This window comes from Desmodus rotundus, chromosome 6 (assembly GCF_022682495.2).
Source record: "Desmodus rotundus isolate HL8 chromosome 6, HLdesRot8A.1, whole genome shotgun sequence".
NCBI lineage: Eukaryota > Metazoa > Chordata > Mammalia > Chiroptera > Phyllostomidae > Desmodus > Desmodus rotundus.
In genome coordinates this window covers 40,294,394-40,316,809 of record NC_071392.1, presented here as the reverse complement: position 1 = coordinate 40,316,809, position 22,416 = coordinate 40,294,394, and the positions used below count along the sequence as shown (strand labels likewise).

The window sequence follows — 22,416 nt, the reverse complement described above, 5'->3', positions numbered from 1 at the left end:
TTGCCCCATCCTGTATTTTTTCTACTATGTGTATGGTTTCATTTTGTAAAAAGTGTCTAATTTATTTATTTTTTTCTGATATATAGTATAAAAAACATACTTGCACACTGCATCGTGTGCTCTTTGCTCCAGGCAAAGAGCAAATGCTATCCAGTTATTACATAATATATTAAAATGTCCCTTTTTCCTGCACTTTTGCTGAATACTCCATTTTCATGATTATTTAGGACTTTTACCAAGATTTTATACTCTGTTCAATATGTCTCACTGTATAATTATTTGTCAGTATCACACCGTTTGCAATTCAGAGGCATTGTGATACGTTTTAGTAAGTACTAGGGTCAGCTTCTCCTCACTGCTGTTCTGGCCCAATTTTCTTTCTTACTATAAATGCGTTTTGTTCCTTTTGCTCCAGGGAGGGTGGGGTTCAATTGACTTTATGCAGGGGAGTATATGCAAAGAAGTGACATAAGCCAGTCAGAAACACAAATACCATATGAGTTCACTTATATGGGTAATCTAATGAACAAAATAAACTGATGAACAGAATTAAAATAAGGCATTGATACGTGGAATAGACTGACAGCTGTCAAAGGGGAGGAGGGGGAGGAGACTGGATGAAAGAAGGCGAGGGGATTAGCCAAAAAACCATATGTACATAACACATAGACACAGATAACAGTGTGGAGACGGCCAGAGGGCAAGGCATGCTGGAGCTGGGTGGAGAGGGCAAAGGTTGGGGAAAGGGGGACAGGAAGAGACTTTGCCTGGAACAAAGAGCACATGATGCAGTGTGCAAATGATGTTTTGTGGAGTTGTACACTTGAAACCTGTCTGGTTTTGCAAACCAATGTCACCCCAATAACGTCAATTAAAAAAATAGATACAACTTTTTAAAAAGAAAAATATTAATAAAAGTAAAATCTGAGATTTTAATCAAGTTGCTTTTAAATAATTTTATTGTACCTATATTTGCAGAGCATTTGGCTTTTATGTGTAATACACTCTCTCCTTTCTAAACATTATTTATTTTTAGTTTTATGAGTAAATATATATTTAATTCTCGGCATTATTTCTTATGCTGCTATCTTCCCAGTTATTTTAGTTGTCTGAGTGCGTTCTCTAGTGGATTCCTCAGGAGGAGGAACAATACTTCCTGGGTGCTTTCATGTTCCTAAAATTTAATCTGCTTTCTTTACCTGTGAGATCATTTTCTGCATCTAAATTTCTTAAGACAATTTTTATGTCCTTGAATTTCCTGAATATGTTACTCTATTAACTTGTGAAAACAGCATTGTAGAAAAATCTGTTTACAATTTGATTATCACTCTTTTATAAATGAGTTAATCTTCTTGCCTAGGGCCTCAAATATATTTTTGTTAATGTCTAACGTTTGACTAGAATATGTCTCAGATTCAGCCATCCTGTGTTGGTGTTCCAGAACCCTCATTTGTCTTTTTTAATACACAGCCTCAAATCTTATTTCACGTCAGGAGCATTTTCTTCAGTGATACTTCTTTTGGTATTTGTTGTGTTCCACTGCTTTTGTTTGATTATTCAAGGATATTTAGAATCTGATTTAAGGTATTGTCTCCGCCCTGCCTATCTTCTATATCTATCATCTTTTCGGCCTTTATTAATTTCTGTATTTTAGTCCTTATAATTATTAAATGTTTTAAGTAATGGCAAACTTGTAGGGAAGTTTTTTCTGAACCATTTGATGGACCTGACGATGTCCATCATCTTCAAATACTTGAAATGTTTCCCAAGAGCATTCTCCACATTACCACAATACCAGCTACAAGATTCAGCAATTAACATCAATGCAATTTACACTGAAATTCCCTTTCAAGTTTCACTTGTTATCTCACTAACATTTTTATAGCAAAATATCCAGTTCAGAACCACACATCGTTGGGTTTCCACAACCTTCTTCAGCCTGGAAAGTCCTTCAATCTGCCCCTAAGTTTCATGACCACTTTAGAGAAGAAAGATTGGTAGTTTTGGAGAATTCTTCAGGGCACATTCTTCAATCAGATGTGCCTGGTGCTTGCTCACACTGTATTTGGGTTTAGTGGCTTTGGATTAACTATCGCAGAAGGTGTACTGTGTGCCTGTGTGCATGCTGTCAGTTTGTCTTGCTCCTGAGGATGTCCACTTTAACTCTTTCCCCAGAATACTGCCTGACCTTCCTCCACTTCGTAGTTGCTATTTTATTCTTTGTAATTAAGTAGTACTTTGTGGTGAGACATTTTGAACATGTGTAAAGACAATGTCCCCCATTCAGTATTTATATCTCTATAAACTCGTGGTGTCCCGTTTTATATAGCGGGTTATATTTGGCAACTATCACTCTTCATTTCGAGGTACAAATTGCCCTGCACTGGCCATGGGGAGCCAATTCAATCTTATTTCTACATCTTTTTAACACGCCCTTGTCAGTCTTTTAGCAGTTCTTTCTTTCTGTCACAACAGGATATTTCAAGATTATCTTCTAGCTCCTGTTACCTGGAAAAGAACCATTTCTCTAAGCGGTTCTTATAGGTTAAAATGGTATTTTTAACTCACATGCCTAACAAAAGAAACACACATTCATTTATCTTTAAAATAAATGGTCATTTTACGAATCTCTCCGATGTGTAACTCATCTTCTCTGCTGACGTCTCCTCTCCTCACTCCCGGCTTGGGCCCCTCTCTCTTTGCTTAGCTCTGATTTGCCCAAGTCCTGCTCCCACAGGCCACCTTTCTCACCTCCTTCAGAGTCTACTCTATCCGCTGGGCTGTTCCTATTGATATGAGAGACAGGGTGTGTTAACCCTGCTCTTTTATATGTAAAAATGTACCTCACCTTTTAAAAAGGAGAAACCTTTCTTTCTCCCCCTTGCTTTATTCCTAGGCTGTTGGAGCCAGGGACTCCTAACACTTGGTCGTATACAATGTAATTAGAGTTTCAAGTACAAGTTCTGCCATGCAAATTAACTGCATGAGCTTTGGGTAAATTAAGATTCCTCTCCAAGCATCGCATGTTAGCGGAGGAGTAGTATAATGAAAACCCAAAACAGTTGTCATGTATGCAGAGTGCTTATGAGAATGTATGATATAGAATAAATACCCAATTTATTTGACTAGACCGTGGTTTCCACGGGAAAATCCACTTCTCGGAGAAAACCATGCTGTAACATCCCAGGGAGCCCTGCTGCGGGTCTGCAGGGTTGGGAGTCCTTAGAGGAGACCGACTGTGCAGACCATTTCCATGCTTCTGAGAAGGAAGGAACGATCACTTTTTACCTCATAGAAAATATGCTATCCATGTTGCCAAATATTTTAAAGATTCTTTTCTCCTAGTTGAATGATAATCAGCCTTATTTTTTAAACTAGTAACAAACATTTTATATTATGCTTTATGAAATAATTAGCAATAAAAATTATACCTTCATTTATTGAAAACTCTTTTTGGGTGCCTAAAAATTCATAATGTACTGAGTCTCCTATGTCTCTATCAGTTGCTGTCAACTTGACTAGCTTTGTTCCAACGGGCAGATTTTCATAAATATTTATAGGTGCGTCTGGTATGTATCTGTGGGACAAAACAGATTTTTTTTATCACTTAAACACACGTCTCTTTTCATCAATGTCACACAACATGTATTTTAAATTTTGTGATACATATTTTATAACAGTCTCAAGACCCTGTCCTTAAAGTCTTTTTTATAAATTAACATATATATATATAAGTTTAAGAGTTATAAAGAAGTTAAAAGTTTACTCCTATCTATACCCTTTCTTTAGTCCTCCTCATGACTAGTAAATTAGACTTTAATTCAGATAACAACATAGTACAAACATTTTTGCAATCATTTTTTAAATTTCATATATGTTTGAAAATATTTCAATATCAGCAAGTACTTATTGCAAGCATTTTAAAATTCTTTTAAATGGCTACACTAATTTTTCTCTTTTTTTTATTTTCTTTTTTTTTTGCTACACTAATTTTTCAATATGACTATATCAACTTCCATTTTCTGCAATATTTAATTTATAAAAGATAAGCAGCAGGAAAATAGAAAGCTTTGAATTCTTATTCCATCAGAAACAAATGGATACTTCTCTGTGGTTTCAAACACCAAATATAAATGGAGGTGACTTTCACTGCACGTAAAAAGAACAAGAATATAATATGACTTACAGACATTTGCTCCTAGGTCACTTTGAATACTTTAAGAATATCGTCAATGAAAATAATATCCAAACACTGATGTTTACCTCATCATAAAGCATTTTAGTTGTTAAATGTTAACATTTAAATATTCAGAGGACCGATTGCTCACCTAAAAACAGGACTCTCGTCGTTAACATTTCTGATATTTACAGTGATGGTGCCAGTGCAGGACTCCAGAGACAGATTCCCTCTGCTTCTCGCAGCCACCACAATCTGGAAATGCTGAAACACAGAGAGAGGACAGAACATTTTTGAATGCTTAAAATATGTAATTCCCCTTTACATTAAAAGATGCTTTAAAAATAAAATTACAAAACACTTAAAAAAGTTGCAAGCATAAGAATACAGATCCATTCCCAAAACATCTCAAGGGCATTTGTCAAGAGAAATCTGTTTTGTGCTCTCATTCATTTTCTGTTATTAATGCTACCTATCACCTGTGATGAAACTTTGACCACATTTATAAACATTGGTTTTAGTTCGCTATATTTAAGCCAACATAGCCAATTTCAATTTCTTGAAATACCCAAGAAAAGAGTAACAACATTCACTCATTAGGAAAAGATACTTTTGAAAAAGTTTTAAAAATTATAAATACTTTAGAAACCTCAGTAAGTAGTAAAAATTCACTTAAAAAGTTGATATTCTAACATGTAAATAAGAAATGCTCTTTCTTAGTATATAGCCAATAAGTTTAACAAAGTTAAAAGATAATTTTAATTTTTCTTTTACTAATTTAAATTCTCTAAGTAATAACTAAATGTATAAACAAATAAATACTTTAAAGTGCTTTTAATTCCATGAAATTTTACTTAATTGAGAATTATATTTCAGGAATATTTTAAATAAATGAGAAGAAACTAAAATTACAGGGAGTATTTAACTAAAATGTGGCTTAACTGAACACATATTCTTCTTCTTTCATTTGGGCCATATTTCTTTGTTTCCTCAATTTGGCATCCTCCCTGTCTTTGTTTCTGTGTATTAGGTGCAGCTGTTTTGACTTCCTGTCTTGGCACACCTGTTAAGTTGTATGGGACAGAATCTTAGGTATTCCCCAGGGAGGGACAATTGTGGCTCTGTGTGGATATAGGGCTCAGAGAGTGGACAATGCCATTGCCTGGCTTCTGTAGGTTTGCCTGGCACTCTCCCCATTTCCAGTCATTCACTTACTTCCTGTATGCTCTTGGTGCCCCTCTAGCTGTTGTCCTACTGGTGAGTCCCAGTGTGGGGGGGTTTGTGAACATTCTAAGTCTGTGTGGGCCCTTTACATGGACTGTCCTAAAAACCAGCAGTTTCTTCTGCTGCCCCAACCCCCACTGGTTTCTACAGGCAGAAGTTATGGGACTTTATCTTCCCAGTGGTGGAACCCTGGAATGTGCGGGTTTGGCCTTGCTCTCAACATATCCCTCCAGATTTTTATCCACCACAGATGAATGTGAGATAACCCTTTCCACTGCTACTGCCACCTCTCTTTGCCTCTCCACCCCTCCTACCCATCTGGATGAATGTGGCTTCTTTAAATCCTTGGTTGTTGGACTTCCATACAGTTTGATTTTCTGACACTTCTGGGTGTTATTTGTTTTGAGGTTTAGTTGTAATTATTCTTGTGGTTGTGTGAGGAGGTGAAGCTTGTCTACCTATGCCCCCATGCTGGTTGACTGGTTGGCTACTTGGAAGCCATTGTTTCAGAGAGAGGGGAAGGGAGGAAGAGGGAGAGAAACATTGATGTGACAGAGAAACTTTGATCAGTTGCCTCTTGCATGTGCCCCATACTGGGGACCAAACCCTCAACCCAGGCATATGCCTTGACCAGGAATAGATCCCATGACCTTTTGGTTTATGGGACTATACTCCAACCAACTAAGCCACACTGGCCAGGGTACAGGCTGCTCATTTTAAATTTCAGTGTTTGGTACTTAATGGATATACTGAGAATACACGAACAAATGAATAATTGGCTGATTCAGAATAGCTGTACTGTCATAGGCTATCCCATTTTTTACGACTGTGTCAAGACTGAGGAAAATTGACATATTGGAGGATCAACTTTTCATTTTAAATCACTTGTTTCTTGCCTTTTAAGCAGTTTATACATTTTTTCTGAATAATAATTAATTCAGTGGTAATATGTGTTCGGTTAAGCCACATTTTAGTTAAATATTCCCTGTAATTTTAGTTTCTTCTCATTTATTTAAAATATTCCTGAAATAGAATTCTCAATTAAGTAAAATTTCATGGAATTAAAAGCACTTTAAAGTATTTATTTGTTTACACATATAGGTATTACTTAGAGAATTTAAATTAGTAAAAGAAAAATTAAAATTATTTTTTAACTTTGTCAAACTTATTGGCTATATACTAAGAAAAAGCATTTCTTATTTACATGTTAGAATATCAACTTTTTAAGTGAACAAAACCCCAGAAAAAGAAGTAAATGAAATGGAGATAGCCAACCTATCAGATGCAGAGTTCAAATCACTGGTGATGGGGATGCTTAGACAACTCACTGAATACGGCAACAACATGAAGGAATAAATGAAGCTTACACCAAGTGAAATAAAGAAAAATCCACAGGGAACCAACAGTGAAGGGAAGGAAGCCAGAATTCAAATCAATGATTTGGAATATGAGGAAGAAATAAGCATTGAACCAGAACAGCAAAATTCAGGTTGTCTAGGAATTTTTTATGTGTAATGTGTAAAAATACAAGATTTTATGGAGAAAAATCCAAGGACTTAGTGAAGTTCTAAATAAATGAATCCTACAGATGTTTTGATGATAAAGATGTTAATTCTCTTCAGTCAAATTCATAAATTCAATACAATTAAAATCAAAATGTCAATAGAGCTTTTTATATAAAAAGAACAAGGTCACTTTGCTTAGAAGTGAGTGAAAAACAGTAAAGTTAATAGTATTAATAGTATGAGATGATCCTACAATGTCAGACTAAAAAGTAATATTATAAGATTTGAATCAGTTATTCTGGAATAACTGTTCCTTTTTATTTTTTTTTCTAACTCTCACACAGTGATAAAATCTTGGTCAAAATAATTGCAGTATTTAAAAGTTTGTTCTAGGTAAGGTAATGTTTAAAAAATAATAATACCTGATAGTTTACTACTAGAAACATTAAGAATGTCTGAAGAAACTGGAAAACATTTGAAATTCAAGTGGTCCCATTTCCCAGAATGATTTGGTGAGGAAGGTGATTTGTTGTTCTCCAGCCTCTTTACACCTCTTTCTTCTCCCCAAATATATACAAATTTAAAATTCGACCAGACCATTGTGGGTGGGAAGTGGGGAGGGGTGTAGATAGGCCTGATCTTTACATTCAAGCAAGATAGAGGCAATTCTCATGATAATTCATGACTTTAAAAGTGTAATTTTATTTAATTACCCAGAACATTGCCTCAGTTCTATGCTTTTGAATATGGAGACAACCCCTTCTCCAATGTTATACAAACCTGAAGAAGCAAACACAAAAACTAAAATAATATTTCAAAAAAGTCTAATGAAGAGTAAAATGCATCAAACTTCTAAATTTACTTTCTTTTTTATTTTATTTTTTAAAATTTTTATTGTTATTCAATTACAGTTGTCTGCATTTTCTCCCCATCCCTCCACCCCACCCCAGCCAAACCCACCTCCCTCCCCCGCCTCCACCCTCCCCCTTGATTTTGTCCATGTGTCCTTTATAGTAGTTCCTGTAACCCCCTCTCCCCACTATCCCTTCCCTGCTCCCCTCTGGCTATTGTTAGATTGTTCTTAACTTCAATGTCTCTGGTTATATTTTGCTTGCTTTTTCTTTTGTTGATTATGTTCCAGTTAAAGGTGAGATCATATGGAGGGATAAATTTACTTTCTTAAAATGAAATTCCACTAGGTCTATGGGAGCATACAAATAAAATCACATAAATTTGGCATTTTTATTTTAATTTAAATAAGATTTAAAAATTATTATTGAAAATATTTAAAATTATTTTTACTACAGAACATTTAAAGATATCTATTCTTTTAATGTTAAGGTTTATATTTATTCTCACCTTAGGATTTACTTCATAGTCCAAAGGAGGTTCTGTGGTTTTAGAAATAACACCACTGTATGAATCCAGAGCAAAGTAAGCAGTGGCCTTAACTGAAGACTTCAATACTAAAAACTTAAAAACATATACACAAACAAAAAATAATAAATGGTTAATCCATAATTATAAAAGTATTAATTTTGAACTGATAGTTTTGATGCAATTGTATGGCCAAACCTAACCACACCAATATTAATTTTGTCAAGATAATGCCCAAAAAATAAAGGGTAAACTTTCTTTCAATTCCACATTTCAAAGACAATCTGAAAAATCTTTCACAATTTTTATATTTTTTCCAAAGATTTTTATTTTTTGTCCTCACCAGAGGACATTTTTTTCATGGTTTTTAGAGGGATGGAGGGAGGGAATGGGGGGGAGAGAGAGGAAAGAGAGACAACAACGTTAGAGAGAAACATCAATCCATTGCGTCTCCTGTATGCACCAGCCAGGATCTGAAGGAGCAATCTAACTGTGTGCCCTGACCAGGAATCAAACCTGGGATTCTTCAGTCTGCAGGACCATGCTCCAACCAACTGAGCCACCCCGGCCAGCTCCAATGATTTTTATACATAGTATTAGAACATTTTTGATAAACACTGGTAGCTATCACTGGGTTTATAGTTTATTTTGCATGTTGGCATTTACAGATTTTTCTAATACATGACAAAGTCATTCGTGCTTGTATACTCAGGAAGTATACCTACAGGAGTCACAAGCACTGGGTTACTTGGAAGAATCCATTTAATCTCATCTCTGTATTGATTTTCTGCATGACACAATTAAATATTGCTTTAGACAAAGTTGATTTTTTATGAGCATCAGCATGTTTCTCTTTATTGCTATCACCCATGATTATAACTAGGCTCAGTTTCAAGATGAATATTAAATATTGTGGAAAGGATTTAGTAAAGACATTATATTTTTTAAATTTACATCCAATAAATTTGTAAAACCTGGGAGACATGATATCCAATGACATTTCCAAAAAGACATCACAATGATTTTGATGGGCATATCAACTGATTTTCCTTTGTCTCTAAGTGAACAACCAAAGTTGGCTTATGTTAAACTGAAATCCATTAACTGTTCTTATGGAAAATCTCCTTTTCTCTGTTTCTGTTGTTATTGTTATAGCTTTGTATTCATTTTAAAAAATTATTATTTTTGAAGTCTTTATTTGGTTTTTATTAAAACCCATATATTATAACTTTTAGCTATGGAGAATATAAATGCATGCACATTATAATTGATAATTACATAGACACCCATCCTTCAACACATGTATATATCTTGGTCTACCCCCCCACACCTAAACACACATACCCTCAAATTCTGACTTCCATCCTTCCCCACACATTCACACACCCACATATATGGACCTTCTGGACCTAGTAAACCAGAAATTATACTTTCCTGTGTTATCTTATGCCCTCAATATAAACTTCAGAAAGAAGGAAAATAAGTGAAAGGAAAGGAAAGGAAAGGAAAGGAAAGGAAAGGAAAGGAAAGGAAAGGACAGGAAAGGAAATGAAAGGAAAGGAAAGGAAAGGAAAGGAAAAAGGAAAGGGAAGGGAAGGAAAAAAGAAAGGAAGGGAGGAAGAAAAGAAAGGAAGGAAGGAAGGAAGGAAGGAAGGAAGGAAGGAAGGAAGGACGGAAAGAAAGAAAGAAAGAAAGAAAGAAAGAAAGAAAGAAAGAAAGAAAGAAAGAAAGAAAGAAAGAAAGAAAGAAAGAAAGAAAGAAAAAGAAAGAAAGAAAGAAAAGAAAAGAAAAGAGAGAGAAAGGAGGAAAGGAAGGAAGGGAGGAAGGGAGGAAGGAAGGAAGGAACTAGGAGTATTTTCCAAATAATGTTTATAAGCCAGTTGTTAAAGTATAGACAAATGGGGAGAAAAAAAAACACCTTAGGTTTCTTTAGTGAGAATTAGACTAAGAATCACAAAATTCAGGGCAGAATATTTCAGTGTATTAATATGATTTCTAATATATTGCATAATCAAGATTTGATTTTTTTCTTAAAACATAATAATAATGCAGGTCATATGTACATCATAAAAAATTCTGAGAAAATCTAGTGTGATGAATTATCTTGTATTTCTTCTTTACCTCCTCTTAATCTATGATTATTTTGTCATGTATTACTTATTAATTTGGTATTGTTTGTTAATTATTGCTGAAACCAGAAATAATATGAAAATATAAGATACTTTATTCAAATTATAGGTAGAGTAAAGAAAATACTTCTGATTTGGGTTGAATAGAAGACAATAAATAATGAAAGGATATTCTCTCACCTATGTAGCTGTCATCAGAAAGGGAAATAAATGTAAGCTCTAGTTTTTCAAAGTGCTTTTGCATTATTTTAGGTCTATTTCTTTCATTTTAAAGTCATACCATTTTTAGTCTATGTTACTATATCCAAAGGTTTAAATTTCTTCTTTCACACCGATAACTACCATAAGATATAAAGAATAACTACCATAAGATATGAAGATATAAAGAATAATTCCTACCATAAGAAAGCCTGATGAAATAATTTTTTGCTTATTGAAAATTTGAGCACTTTTTAAAATTAAAGTTGGAAAACATAAATAGATGACAGTAAAATACATACTTCAACTTCTTGTCCTGGATCTGGGTCTCTTGCAAGAATCATGTATATAAAAGCAGATGCAGGAACATTTTCAGGAACAGACACTGAAACGCCTACACAATTATATAAACCATGGACCATAATTTAAATTCAAACATTCTACCACGGCCTCTAGTTGTCATGTTGTATTTCAGAAAAAAAAAAGACCAAAAATAATTATTCCCATTAACTTCCATTTTACGAGAGCCAAAGTAGCAATATCAGCTTTATATTTCTCCATTTAAATTTGGGGCTAATGAGTAGAATGGGATATAATTGCTCAATGTCTGGCACAGAGCCAATGGTTATTACGATAGAATTTTAACTTTGATGTCCTAGACAATTAAAGCTTTTCATCTCCTTTTACAATAATATAGAGCACAAGCTGCAGAGTCAGGAAGAAATACATTTGAGCTTCTCGTCCCTCAATTCTTATTTGCACAATAGGGATAAAGTACATTTCACTCTTAGAGTAGTTCTGAGGATTAAATAAAATGTTGTACATAACACATCTCATAATTGCCAATAAATGTTAATTACTTTCCTTTCTTCAACCACTGTTCCTTATCTTCCTTTCAATGTTACCGATTGTGTTTCTGTTTTACCTCAAACTCAAATATCAGAAATGCATACACATTTAAACAATAGGCAGTTCCTTTACCTGTTATGAGATTTAAAAAATGATTAAAAAAAAAAAGAAGAAGAGAAAAGAGTGTTTCTGGTTTCTGTGCTCTTAAATCTTGGATCTCATGTCCAGGAAACATTGTATTATTATCCAGATTAGGAGGCCCTGAAAAAGCCTCATATGGTTTGTCTATTTCTACAAATGTAATGGGACAATTTTTGTGGGAATGCGTTTGCCTATTGGGAACCTTTGCTCAAACTGAACGTGTGTAAAAGATGCCCTAATTTACTGGTTTGCTCTAGTTAGTTAAGGCAGTTGGATAATTTAATACAGTAAGTGAACTGAATATGAATGTGTCATATCAGCCACCTGAAAACTGGGTCAATACCCTGTTCTGGGTAACCTCACAGACACCCACAAAATTACCCTAATTTTCAGAAAAAGTGATATATTTTCTGCTACTGCTCTGTCCCAACGACCATCAACCCACATGATGGAAGAGAAAGGCATCTTGGTCTTGATGCTGCCTAAGAAGCTCACTCTGGTTCAGCCAAATCCGTGGTAGAAATTAGGTCAGAATGACCTTGTTGGGATCCATGTGTATCTTTTTAAAGATTTCTATAATTTGGAGGACACCAAAAGGAAATTACAAAGAACAGCAGTTAAATAGTCTTAAAGTGATCCAACGTATGTTTTCATAAACACCAAACCTGTAAGCTTTTTCACCGTCAAGGCCTACCTAGGAGATTTTTCTTTCTCAAGTTTAGTCTCTGTGAACAGTCTCCTTTAACACAAATTTTCGTTTCAGATAGATCTTTTACTACACACACCAAAACTATGTTTTGGTTTTAAAGTAAGAAGTGTGTGTGTGTTCTGGAACTTAAGAGTTTCTAAAAGAGCAATATTTCTTTAAAATGGAGAAGAGATAGTGCTGGTGGTGAGAAATAGACAGAGAGCAGTAATTGGCAGGGATCCACGGGAGAGAAAACTATTTTAATGACTTTTGTCTTGTCCTTTTGCCCTCAATCTCATTTTCCTCCCGTTGTCTCCTAGTTAGCTGGGTAGTTTCTCCCAATAGAAACAGCAAGAGGAATTAAAGGAGCCAAAACAGAGAAGTTAGAAAGAGTAGAGAGGGTTTTAATATGGAAGATAAACAAGTAAGGTTAGAAATAAATGGGGTAAAAAGAATAGAAAACTAATTAGTGAAACAGATATAATTGATGAGCTGGAGTTAACCCAACCAAATTCAAATAAACTTGTGTTTTCTGAGATTCCACTATGTGCAAAGTCTCAAGTACATTCAAATGTTTGAAAGTTTTTACTTTTAGAAAGTCTTCATGAAATCACAGACACGCATAAGGGTGAAGTCAGGGAATAGTGTACGAGGTTGTGATTTGTATGGCTTTAATGAGAAAAACATACTTGATTATTTTATACATATGGGTATACTGATTCCAATTAATATACTAGGAATTTTTATGTGGAATTTTTTTAAAAATAAAATAAAATTGACAAAATTTTCATTTATACCAAACTTCTCAGGAACATTTATTACTCATACTGAAGGGTACCTCCATATGTTACTTTAATTATCTATTCTAATTTATATAATTCAAATCCTATTATAAGCAAACATTCTTTTGGGAGCAAGATGATCAGGTGAAATAACTACATATCTTTAAGACTAACGATCATTCTTATTCAAGAAGTTGAAATTTAGTAACTAAAGCTAGAGTTTTAATTTGAGAAACAAAAAGTGTAACAGTAGAAAATGTTTATTACAATTATGGAAAATAAAAAGTTCTTGTAGTCATACAAAAAGGAGAAAATGATAGTTTAACATGTATTTACATGTAATGGTATGTGTTTATAATTATCTGCTAATATCACATCATGTACAACAAAATTAAAGAAACTTTTTATAGTTTGCATATAATTTTATGCTTATTACTTTTGAAAGATACTTTTTAATGGCAAGATAGTGTTTCATCAAATGGATATGCCATCTTTTAACCAATTTCTTCTTGTTAGACATTTTGAATATTTCAAACATTATGCTACTATAAATATTAAACATAAATCTTGACTGTATGCTCAAAAATTCAAAAATAAGAACTCTTAAGAAATGGATACTATAGTAAAAGTATTATCCTTTTAATACTCTAGAAATGTTCACTAAAATATAATTATTCAAAATTCCACTTTATGAACATGTTAATTTCTTTATACCTTAGCCCCAAACTGCTATTTTTCCTCTACTATTTTTAAACCTTAGTTGATTCTATCGGTGAAAACTACATTTTGTTGTTTAGATTTTCATGTATTTTACAACTTGTGAACTATCTGCTAAGTCACATGTTACATATAAACAAAATAATTTTGTAAGTACTCCTATACCCAACCTGCTGTATAAATAATTATTTGAATGTTAATTTAAATGACATTAAAACTAATTATTATTTTTCTTTTTAGAAGTATGTTTATCACTTTATATACTTCTGTTTTATAAAACTAGAGAAAAAGAAATGCTTAAACTATAAGAAACAAATTATAATTCTAAGTTTTATTTAAACATCTTCTCACTCTATCATTGTTTTATGAATGTAACCAATAAAATTGACTTGTATTATACCTGCTGCTGTTGAAAAACTTGAGTCACAGATAATTGGATCATCTACATTCTCCACAGAAATTGTAAACATGTAGATACTGGTATTATTTCCATTATCTCTGGCCTCAATTTCCAAAGAGTAGGTTTTAGGGTTATTTGGGTTGTCAAGGTTCAAAGGCTGAAGAAGAGTGATTATGCCTGTGACTAATGAAAAGAAATAATATGAAAACAATTACCAAATTCAAATAAACATGTTAACTTATTCATATTGATGGTTCCTTAATTCACTTAATAATATTTTTAGTAAATAAGAAAAATGATGTTTAGCAATTCTATATCACTAAAAATATCTATTTGAAAGTGCCTACTTGCTTTATACTTACCATTAAAATATAATTAACTATTATAAATGGTTTCATCATTTTCCTCTAAGTCTCTAAATTGTTGTTTATGGATATACCAAGTATAGTGCAGCATTTCTACTTTAAAACTAGTCACACTATATTAAAATTTTAATCATGTATTGCTTCTGCCTCTGACTTAATCTTATTATATATAAAAGTGAAAAATTAGCTCAGAGGTCAAACTTAGGAACTTTTGTGAAGACAGAGATTGTAACAGGGTGCAGTCAAGAGGGGCCCCAACCAGGGATTTGTAATGGGGTCCAGAAGAGCTTGGAGATAATTGGCTCCACACCACAGGGCCACAGCTGCCCAGAACGCTGGCCACTGTGGCCAATTGTGGGAGGAGCCAGAAATGAGGCTGCAGAGGAAGATTGGCACTGGGATTTAAACCCAGGCAGTGCAGACATTTGGCATCTCTTTTGGGGACCACACCTCTTTTGGGGGACCACATGGCTTGAGAGAGGTTGGGACCATATGGCTTTGGCAGAGAGTTAGGACCATGCAGCTTGATAGAGAGTTAGGACCTCGAGGCTTTGGGTTGCTCCCTTTTGCCACATGACTTAGGAAGCAGGAGAGACATTGCCTGGAAGGAAAGGGGTGAAAGGACTCTTGCTGGTGGGCCATGAGAAGGTGCTGCATGGCTTTGGATTAACTGGAGATCGTGGTGATGACACAACTGATGGTGCTGGGAGCCTGAATCACGGACTTCTACTTCTTTCGTGAGATACAGTACCCTAGACTGGGCAGAGGGAGAAGGAAGGACTGTGTGCATTTGTGGGTATTCTAAAGAACTTTGGTCTGTATTATTTCAAATAAATAATAATTCCTTTCCTTTTCCCCAATCTCTGGCATTGAGACGGCTTTCTGCTGGCAGTGGGCAAAGCAAACCTAGTACAGGGGAGGAACCCCTGGAGAAAAAAGGAGGATCTTTTAAATCGTTCAGCCCCGCCCCAGTCTGCTCTGTAACAAGATGACTCTTTATCCCTGATACAACCAAGGGAGATTCTTGATTACTGGAAAGGTGAAAAGTTCGCAGCAACCATTTCCATTCTTACATATGTTTTTTCAGGCCCACTGTTTCACCACTCGTGTGAAGTAGCATCTGGGTCTGGAACTGTTTAAATACCTCTGGATCCTCTTGCAGCTTATCTGACTCCTAGGACAGGTGAATGTGCTCACACTTGTGATGAAAGGCCACAGCTTCTACAGGATACCGACACCGAGGTCAGGGGCAACAGGAACTGACAGGAGTTTAGTCTGCCCTCCTGAAGTCCGGCATATGCTTGCATGTTCTTGTGTATCCTCAGTCTCCTGCACTTTGTACCCTCCTTCCCTCCTGACTTCCTGCATTGGGGACTTCAAGCTCCAGCATCATACACAGAGACAACAGCCTCACGGCGACTGCCTAACTAGCTTTCACAGTTCTGTTCTTGGTGGGTTTTGTTTCCTTGTGGTAGAACACTAATTAAATCAAGTGTTGTGACACACCATAGGAAAGCAATCTCTCAGAGTAGTAATCCTATCCACATAGACAGAAATATGTCTGTAGTCAAATATCTAAAATATAATTAAGGGAAAGTCCCAAGTTGCACAAAAGAAATTAAGGCAATAGATATAATTTAGTTGTCCTGTAGTCTACTGAACGTCACAGAAGCATTTGTACCGGTTGCCTCTGAAAGGCAATGGCTAGTTACACAACTACGGTTCGGTGACACTCTGTTTCACAAGAATGTCATTTCAACAGATAAGAAAATAGCAACTGCCAAATGCCACACATTTTTGGTTTCTTTGTCAATATTTAATTTAGTTTTGTGGTAGTTTTACCAGGCAAACTTCTAAAGGAAATGGAGATTGGATAATGAATGTTGAACAAAAGTGGGGACAAAGTGGGTATTAAAACTTACCAGGGTCCAAGCCAAACATTCCCTGCTGAGTTTTAAAGGAATAAGTAATGCTGCTATCTTCATCTGGATCTGTTGCTTTTACTCTTGCTATAATTTCCCCAACAGGTTTCTTTTCAGTCACATTAATAGTATCTAAAGGAAATGGCCTAAAGAAAAAAATATGGTGATGAAAAAATGTTGAAAGTGCAAATTGTATGTATATATTAGCTGTTATGATAACTTACAAAGAATCTTTTGGATTTGTGATGATACCACCTTCACTTATCAAGAATTTAAGAATTCCAAAAGTATTAAAATGTTAAGAAAATCCATTTTTGGCACAAAGTTACTTAATTTTCTTGCACATGCATTAATTTTTAATCATCTAGGATCCGACATCATGGCGGACATCAAGGATATCATCGCATCAGAGATCAAAACTAAAAATACAGGTTGAAACCATGCATCTCTATTACTTCAAGAATTCAATGTATGGAATACTTGGTAATTGAACACAAGGGACTTATTCCAGTCATTCTCATCTTGTTATCTTGTGGGACGAAATCCTTTCCAAAGTGATAACGTATACAAAAGCAAACGATCCAAACATCTGTTGTAAATTTATTTCTCATCTCTTTAAATTATAATTAAAGTTCCTGATCAATTTCCAGAACATTTCTGAACCTTAAATTTCTTTTAATTTAACCTACCATTCACGCATCAGACATTTATTGATAACCTACCGGTGTCATTCCACTTTATGCACAGAGGACTAAGCCTGCTCCTGCTCTTGATGATCTCACTGCTTATGAGCAACACAGCTATAAATAGCTACAGTGCTGTGTAATAGACACCATAACTTGGTACAAATTTAAAAAGAAGGAAAGACCAAATCTGGGGTTGAAGAAGAGGTTGAAGATGTTCTCAAAATAATGTAAAGTCAAAGGAAAAGGAGGTGAGTGGATGACGTCATTCCTCTGAGTGACCTTGTTGACCACCACACTCCAGTGTGGCTTCCCCTTACAGTCTGCTTTCTTCTTTATACCAAATTGTAATATAACTCCCAATGTTTACATTTTGGATCACTTTATATTATTTCCTTCTCTGTTTCACTGTAATTGAACATACTGTGTCTCATAAGAGATGAAAACAATATTTTGGGACAATATTTTAGTGATTTTGCTGTTGCTTTTAATACCTAGCATTAAAGTATTCTAAATAAAAGCAAAAAGTTCATTCTTGTTGAAGGTATGAAGACAACCTTCAAAAATGTGGTGGCACCTTATGCAAATGTCAGTTAATAGTTAGGGTAACTATCCTCAGAGATAAAGGAGAAACTAAGCTCCATATTTGCTTCTATTGTTCAGATAATATGAGTTAAAGGGAATTTGAGGACTTAGTGAATTATTCTACCTCATCTGTAAAGATATAACTTAGTGATAGAAGAAAAATATTTGAATACTGCTATTTTTCTTTTTCTCTTTACCGATTTAGAAAATATTTGATGGGAGGGTGGGTGGAGGTAGAAGAGGGTCTAGGGAGGACAAATGGTGATGAAAAGATAAAATAAAATAATAAAAAATAACTGATTATTCTTAGATTGTAGCAGTATATTTGCTACATTTTGAAGTATAAAATAACATTTAACAGACATTTATAATTTTCAAATGTCTTTGAATGCCACAATTAAACATCAGAGTATGGGAATAAAATAGTTTTGATTAAATATTTTATTATTTCAAATTAATGTATTTATTAAAAAGCTATGTAAGAATGTTACAAAACTGAGTTCTGGCCAAGATGGAGGCATAGGTAGAAACCCTTCACTTCCTCACACAACCAAAAGGAGAATAACAACCAATCTAAAATCAATAAACAACCAGAAGTGCCAGAAAATCAAAATGCACGAAACTCCAACAACCACAGAATTAAAGAAATAGTCAACCAGAACAACCAGACCAGTAAGACTGTGGACAGAGAGAACCCACTGCAAGGCGGCAGGCTGGGTGGGTGGGGCTGGCTTAAGGGGAAACTGAGACTCAGAGCTGACTGTGGGCTTCAGCGGTGGAAGAAGCTCCCAGTCTCACTTAAGAGTCCCTTGGAAAGTGGGCGAGATCTGAGCAGGCAAGCCTAATTGTTCCCTCGCTGGCCCCTCCCCCACAGGCAGCACCACAGCACAGCAAAGAGGGTTGCCCTGCTCTGTTGAATACCTAAGGCCCTGCCCACTTAGGACTTATCAAGTGCACCAAGACAAAGAAATAGGGTCTAAATGAAAGAACAGAGCAAAACTTCAGAAAGAGATCTAAGTGATGAGATAGCCAATCTCTCTGATGGAGAATTTAAAGCCCCGGTAATCAAAATGCTCACAGAACTGATTGAGCTTGGTGGAAAAATGAAAGAACAAATGAAAGACACCCAAAATGAAATAAAACAAAATATCCAACAGTGACAGGAAGGAAACCAGGACTTAAAGCAATGATTTGGAACAAAAGGAAGAAATAAACATCCAGCCAGAACATAATGGAGAAACAAGAATAAAAAAAAATGAGGAGAGGATTAGGAACCTCTGGGACAACCTGACACTTTCCAATATCCAAATTATAGGGGTGCCAGAAGGAGAAGAACTGCAGCAAGAAATTGAAAACTTAGTTGAACAAATAATGGAAAAATTCCCCAATCTGGTGAAGGAAATAGATTTCCAGGAAGTCCAGGAAGCCCAGAGAGTACTAAAGAAGTTGGACACAAAGAGGAACACACCAAGGCACATCATCATTAAATTATCCAAGATTAAAGACAAAGAGAAAATCCTAAAAGCAGTAAGAGAAAAGGGGACAGTTACCTACAAAGGAGTTCCCATAAGGCTATCAGCTGATTTCTCAAAAGAAACCCTTGCAGGCCAGAAGGGGCTGGAAAGAAGTATTCCAAGTCATGAAAGGCAAGGACCTACATCCAAGATTACTCTATCCAGCAAAGTTATCATTTAGAATGGAAGGGCAGATAAAGTGCTGCCCAGATAAGGTCAAGTTAAAGAAGTTCATCATCACCAAGCCCTTATTATATGAAATGTTAAAGGGACTTATCTATGAAAAAGAAGATCAAAACTATGAACAGTAAAATGACAACAAACTCATGACTATCAATAAATGAACCTAAAAAAAAAAAAAGAAAGAAAAACAACAAAAACAAAAACTAAGCAAACAACTAGAACAGGAACAGAATTAGAGAAATGGACATCATGTGGTGGGATTGCAGTGGGCAGGGGAAGGGAGGAGCAGGGGGGAAAAGGTACATGGAAAAAGAAGCATAATTGGTAGCCATAAAATAGGGAGAGGTCAAAAATCATATAGGAAACAGAGAACTCAAAGAACTTATATGTACAACCCATGAACATGAACTAGGGAGGGGAGGGGAATGCTGGAGGGTTGGGGGGTGCAGGGCAGAGGGGTAATAAAGGGAGAAAAATTGGGAAAACTGTAAAAGCATAATCAATAAAATATACTTAAAAAAAGAATGTTACAAAACCTTTGGGGAAAAACAACAGAAGAAAAAAACACACAAAAATCCTTTCACCATATTACAATGTTGGTCATTTCTGCATTTGTTTTACAGTATTTTCTAGTATATATTTTATTATCTAGATGTATAAATCATGAATATATAATCATAGATTTTTAATATTACAAAATAAATGTTTTCTATATACCTATATGATCTTTATTATTATTATTTATCACATGAAAAGTTTAGTCATTTTTTATGGTTATACTTTAAAACAAATATGCTTACTCAAATTGAGGCTTCTCATCATTTATGTTTCTGATTTTGATAATTAGTGTCCCTTGACAAAACAGACCTGTGGTATCTGTTGCTCTCAGTGTAAGCTGGAAAACCTGGAAAAGAGTTTTTAAAAATTTAACAATACACTATTTGGTAATACATATCTTTATGTCTCCTGCTAGTTGTTTTTCTTCTATTATAGATGCCTTTATATTTTTTCAGGGCAGGTAAAAAAATTTAAGTGCTTTCTTAGGTAACTAGATTAGTTGTATATTTCAAAGTAGCCTCATTTTATATACTATTATTTTACTCGAAGGTCTGTATAACTTGGCTGTGCACCTAAATATAGCTTAAACTGAAAAAAATAGTGAATGAACTCCAGATTCAATCATAAATCCAAAGTACAACCCATTGAAGCTCTTTACAGAGCAGGCTGTTTGATGCTTAACCGTAGAAACAAGACAATGAGTTCCTCTTTGGGATCAATAATAGGAAGGAGGTAACTTCAAGAGTTGAGAATGTCATCAGATCTCAAATATTTCCCTCACCATCCTGTCACATATCTGACACTTTAGATATTATTTATTCATACATGTCAGCAAGTGTCCTTTAGGAAAAGAAAAACAAAAAACACTGCTGGGCCCTGGCTGGCGTGGCTCAGTGGATTGAGTGCCAGCCTGTGAACTGAAAGGTCGCTGGTTCAATTCCTAGTGAGGGCACATGCCTGGGTTGCAGGCCAGGTCCCCAGTTGGGGGCATGCGACAGGCAACCTATTAATGTATCTCTCACACATCGATGTTTCTCCCCCTGTCTTTCTCCCTCCCTTCTCTGCTCTCTAAAAATACACAAATAAAAATAAATAAAAGATAAATAAATAAAGGGAAAAAAAAACACTGCTGAGGCAGGAATGTATCCACTAAAACAATTCTTAAGCAAACTTTCAATAAACCTTCACAGTGTATAAAAAGAGCCTGGGCTGAATAAGAAGCTGATAATGAGTGCACTGAGTCTCTTGGATAGGTACTGACATATCAAATGCCTAAAATGAACTGGTGAGTGACCGAGTGGAAAAACGAAGTAGGTCTGAAAGGACTTAGCAGAAGTTTGGTTGAATGTCTGAGTCAAGGCAAGCAGGGGGAGAGAGGCAGGAACTGGCCTTCAGTTTGGAGCTGAACTGCTCAATATGTGGCTCATGTGTATAATTTCAACTTTTTGTGCACCTGATGTTAACCTCATATTGTAGTCTACCACACAAGTTGCTTATAGATATGTCATTAGCCTCTCCACCATCCTGTAACATTCAGTATATCCAAATTGAAATCATGGACTTTCTTCCACCATTTATGTTCTTTTAGTCTAGAAAGTTGAGATCATCTTCAATTACCAATGCTTCTTTCTCCAAATGTCAGTTTAGCAGCACATTCTCTATTTTTTTAATAAATTCTTATATTTTCTGCCTTATGGAAGAAATTACCTATTTTCTCACTTACCTTATTGAAATAATACTTGCTGAGGATTCCTGAAATGACAATGTTTCACTACTACTGATAATAATTTATCTGTTTATTTATTTGTCAAATATAACACCTCATTTCTATGTGGATAGGTTATCTCTCTAGTTCTGTAGCTACTGTCTTTCCAGTCAGTTGGTCCTACTTACATATCCTTCATTTTCCGCTCAGAAAAATCTTCCCAACAATGCTTTCTTTAAATTGCCTTTCTCATGCAAATGTCAGAAATTGTTCTTCTTTTCTACCATATTAGTTTCAAATTTATTTGTAAGGTTTATATCCCATCTTACTTTGGCTACTTTTGTGTTTTGTCAATATTTAGTAGGGCAAGATATGAATGTTCAAACAGTTTCAGTATGAAAGGTTTAATGTCTTAAATTTCTTTCATTTGTTTGATATTCAGAAAGATTGACATTTTTTAAGTTTGCTGATTTAATTTTCCTGATTAAAAAGTCACTTAAAATGTGTTTTTCCTAAACTTCTTTTTTTGTTATGTATTTATTTTTTATTTAATATTTACTGTATTACTTCCCATTACCATTTAGTCCTCTCATACCCCCCTCCCCTCAGCAATCAACACACTGTTGTCCATGTCCATGAGTCCTTTTTCCCTTTTGCTCAATTCCTCTACCCCCTCACCTGCCCCCCCATTAGCTGTCATCCTGCTCTCCATCT

General features: G+C 35.0%; 1 protein-coding gene across 1 annotated transcript in view; it reads right to left on the bottom strand.

The window, feature by feature from the left end:
• The window catches only part of LOC123479572 (cadherin-related family member 4), a 111,536-nt gene that overhangs the window by 72,610 nt on the left and 16,510 nt on the right, over nt 1–22,416 (bottom strand). The window contains exons 6-12 of the mRNA XM_045194144.2: nt 20,240–20,343; nt 16,475–16,620; nt 14,188–14,370; nt 10,913–11,004; nt 8,266–8,379; nt 4,329–4,441; nt 3,432–3,577 (exon numbers count right to left, since the gene is read on the bottom strand). Coding sequence (XP_045050079.2) covers nt 3,432–3,577; nt 4,329–4,441; nt 8,266–8,379; nt 10,913–11,004; nt 14,188–14,370; nt 16,475–16,620; nt 20,240–20,343 — 898 coding nt within the window. The remainder of the gene's footprint in view (nt 1–3,431; nt 3,578–4,328; nt 4,442–8,265; nt 8,380–10,912; nt 11,005–14,187; nt 14,371–16,474; nt 16,621–20,239; nt 20,344–22,416) is intronic.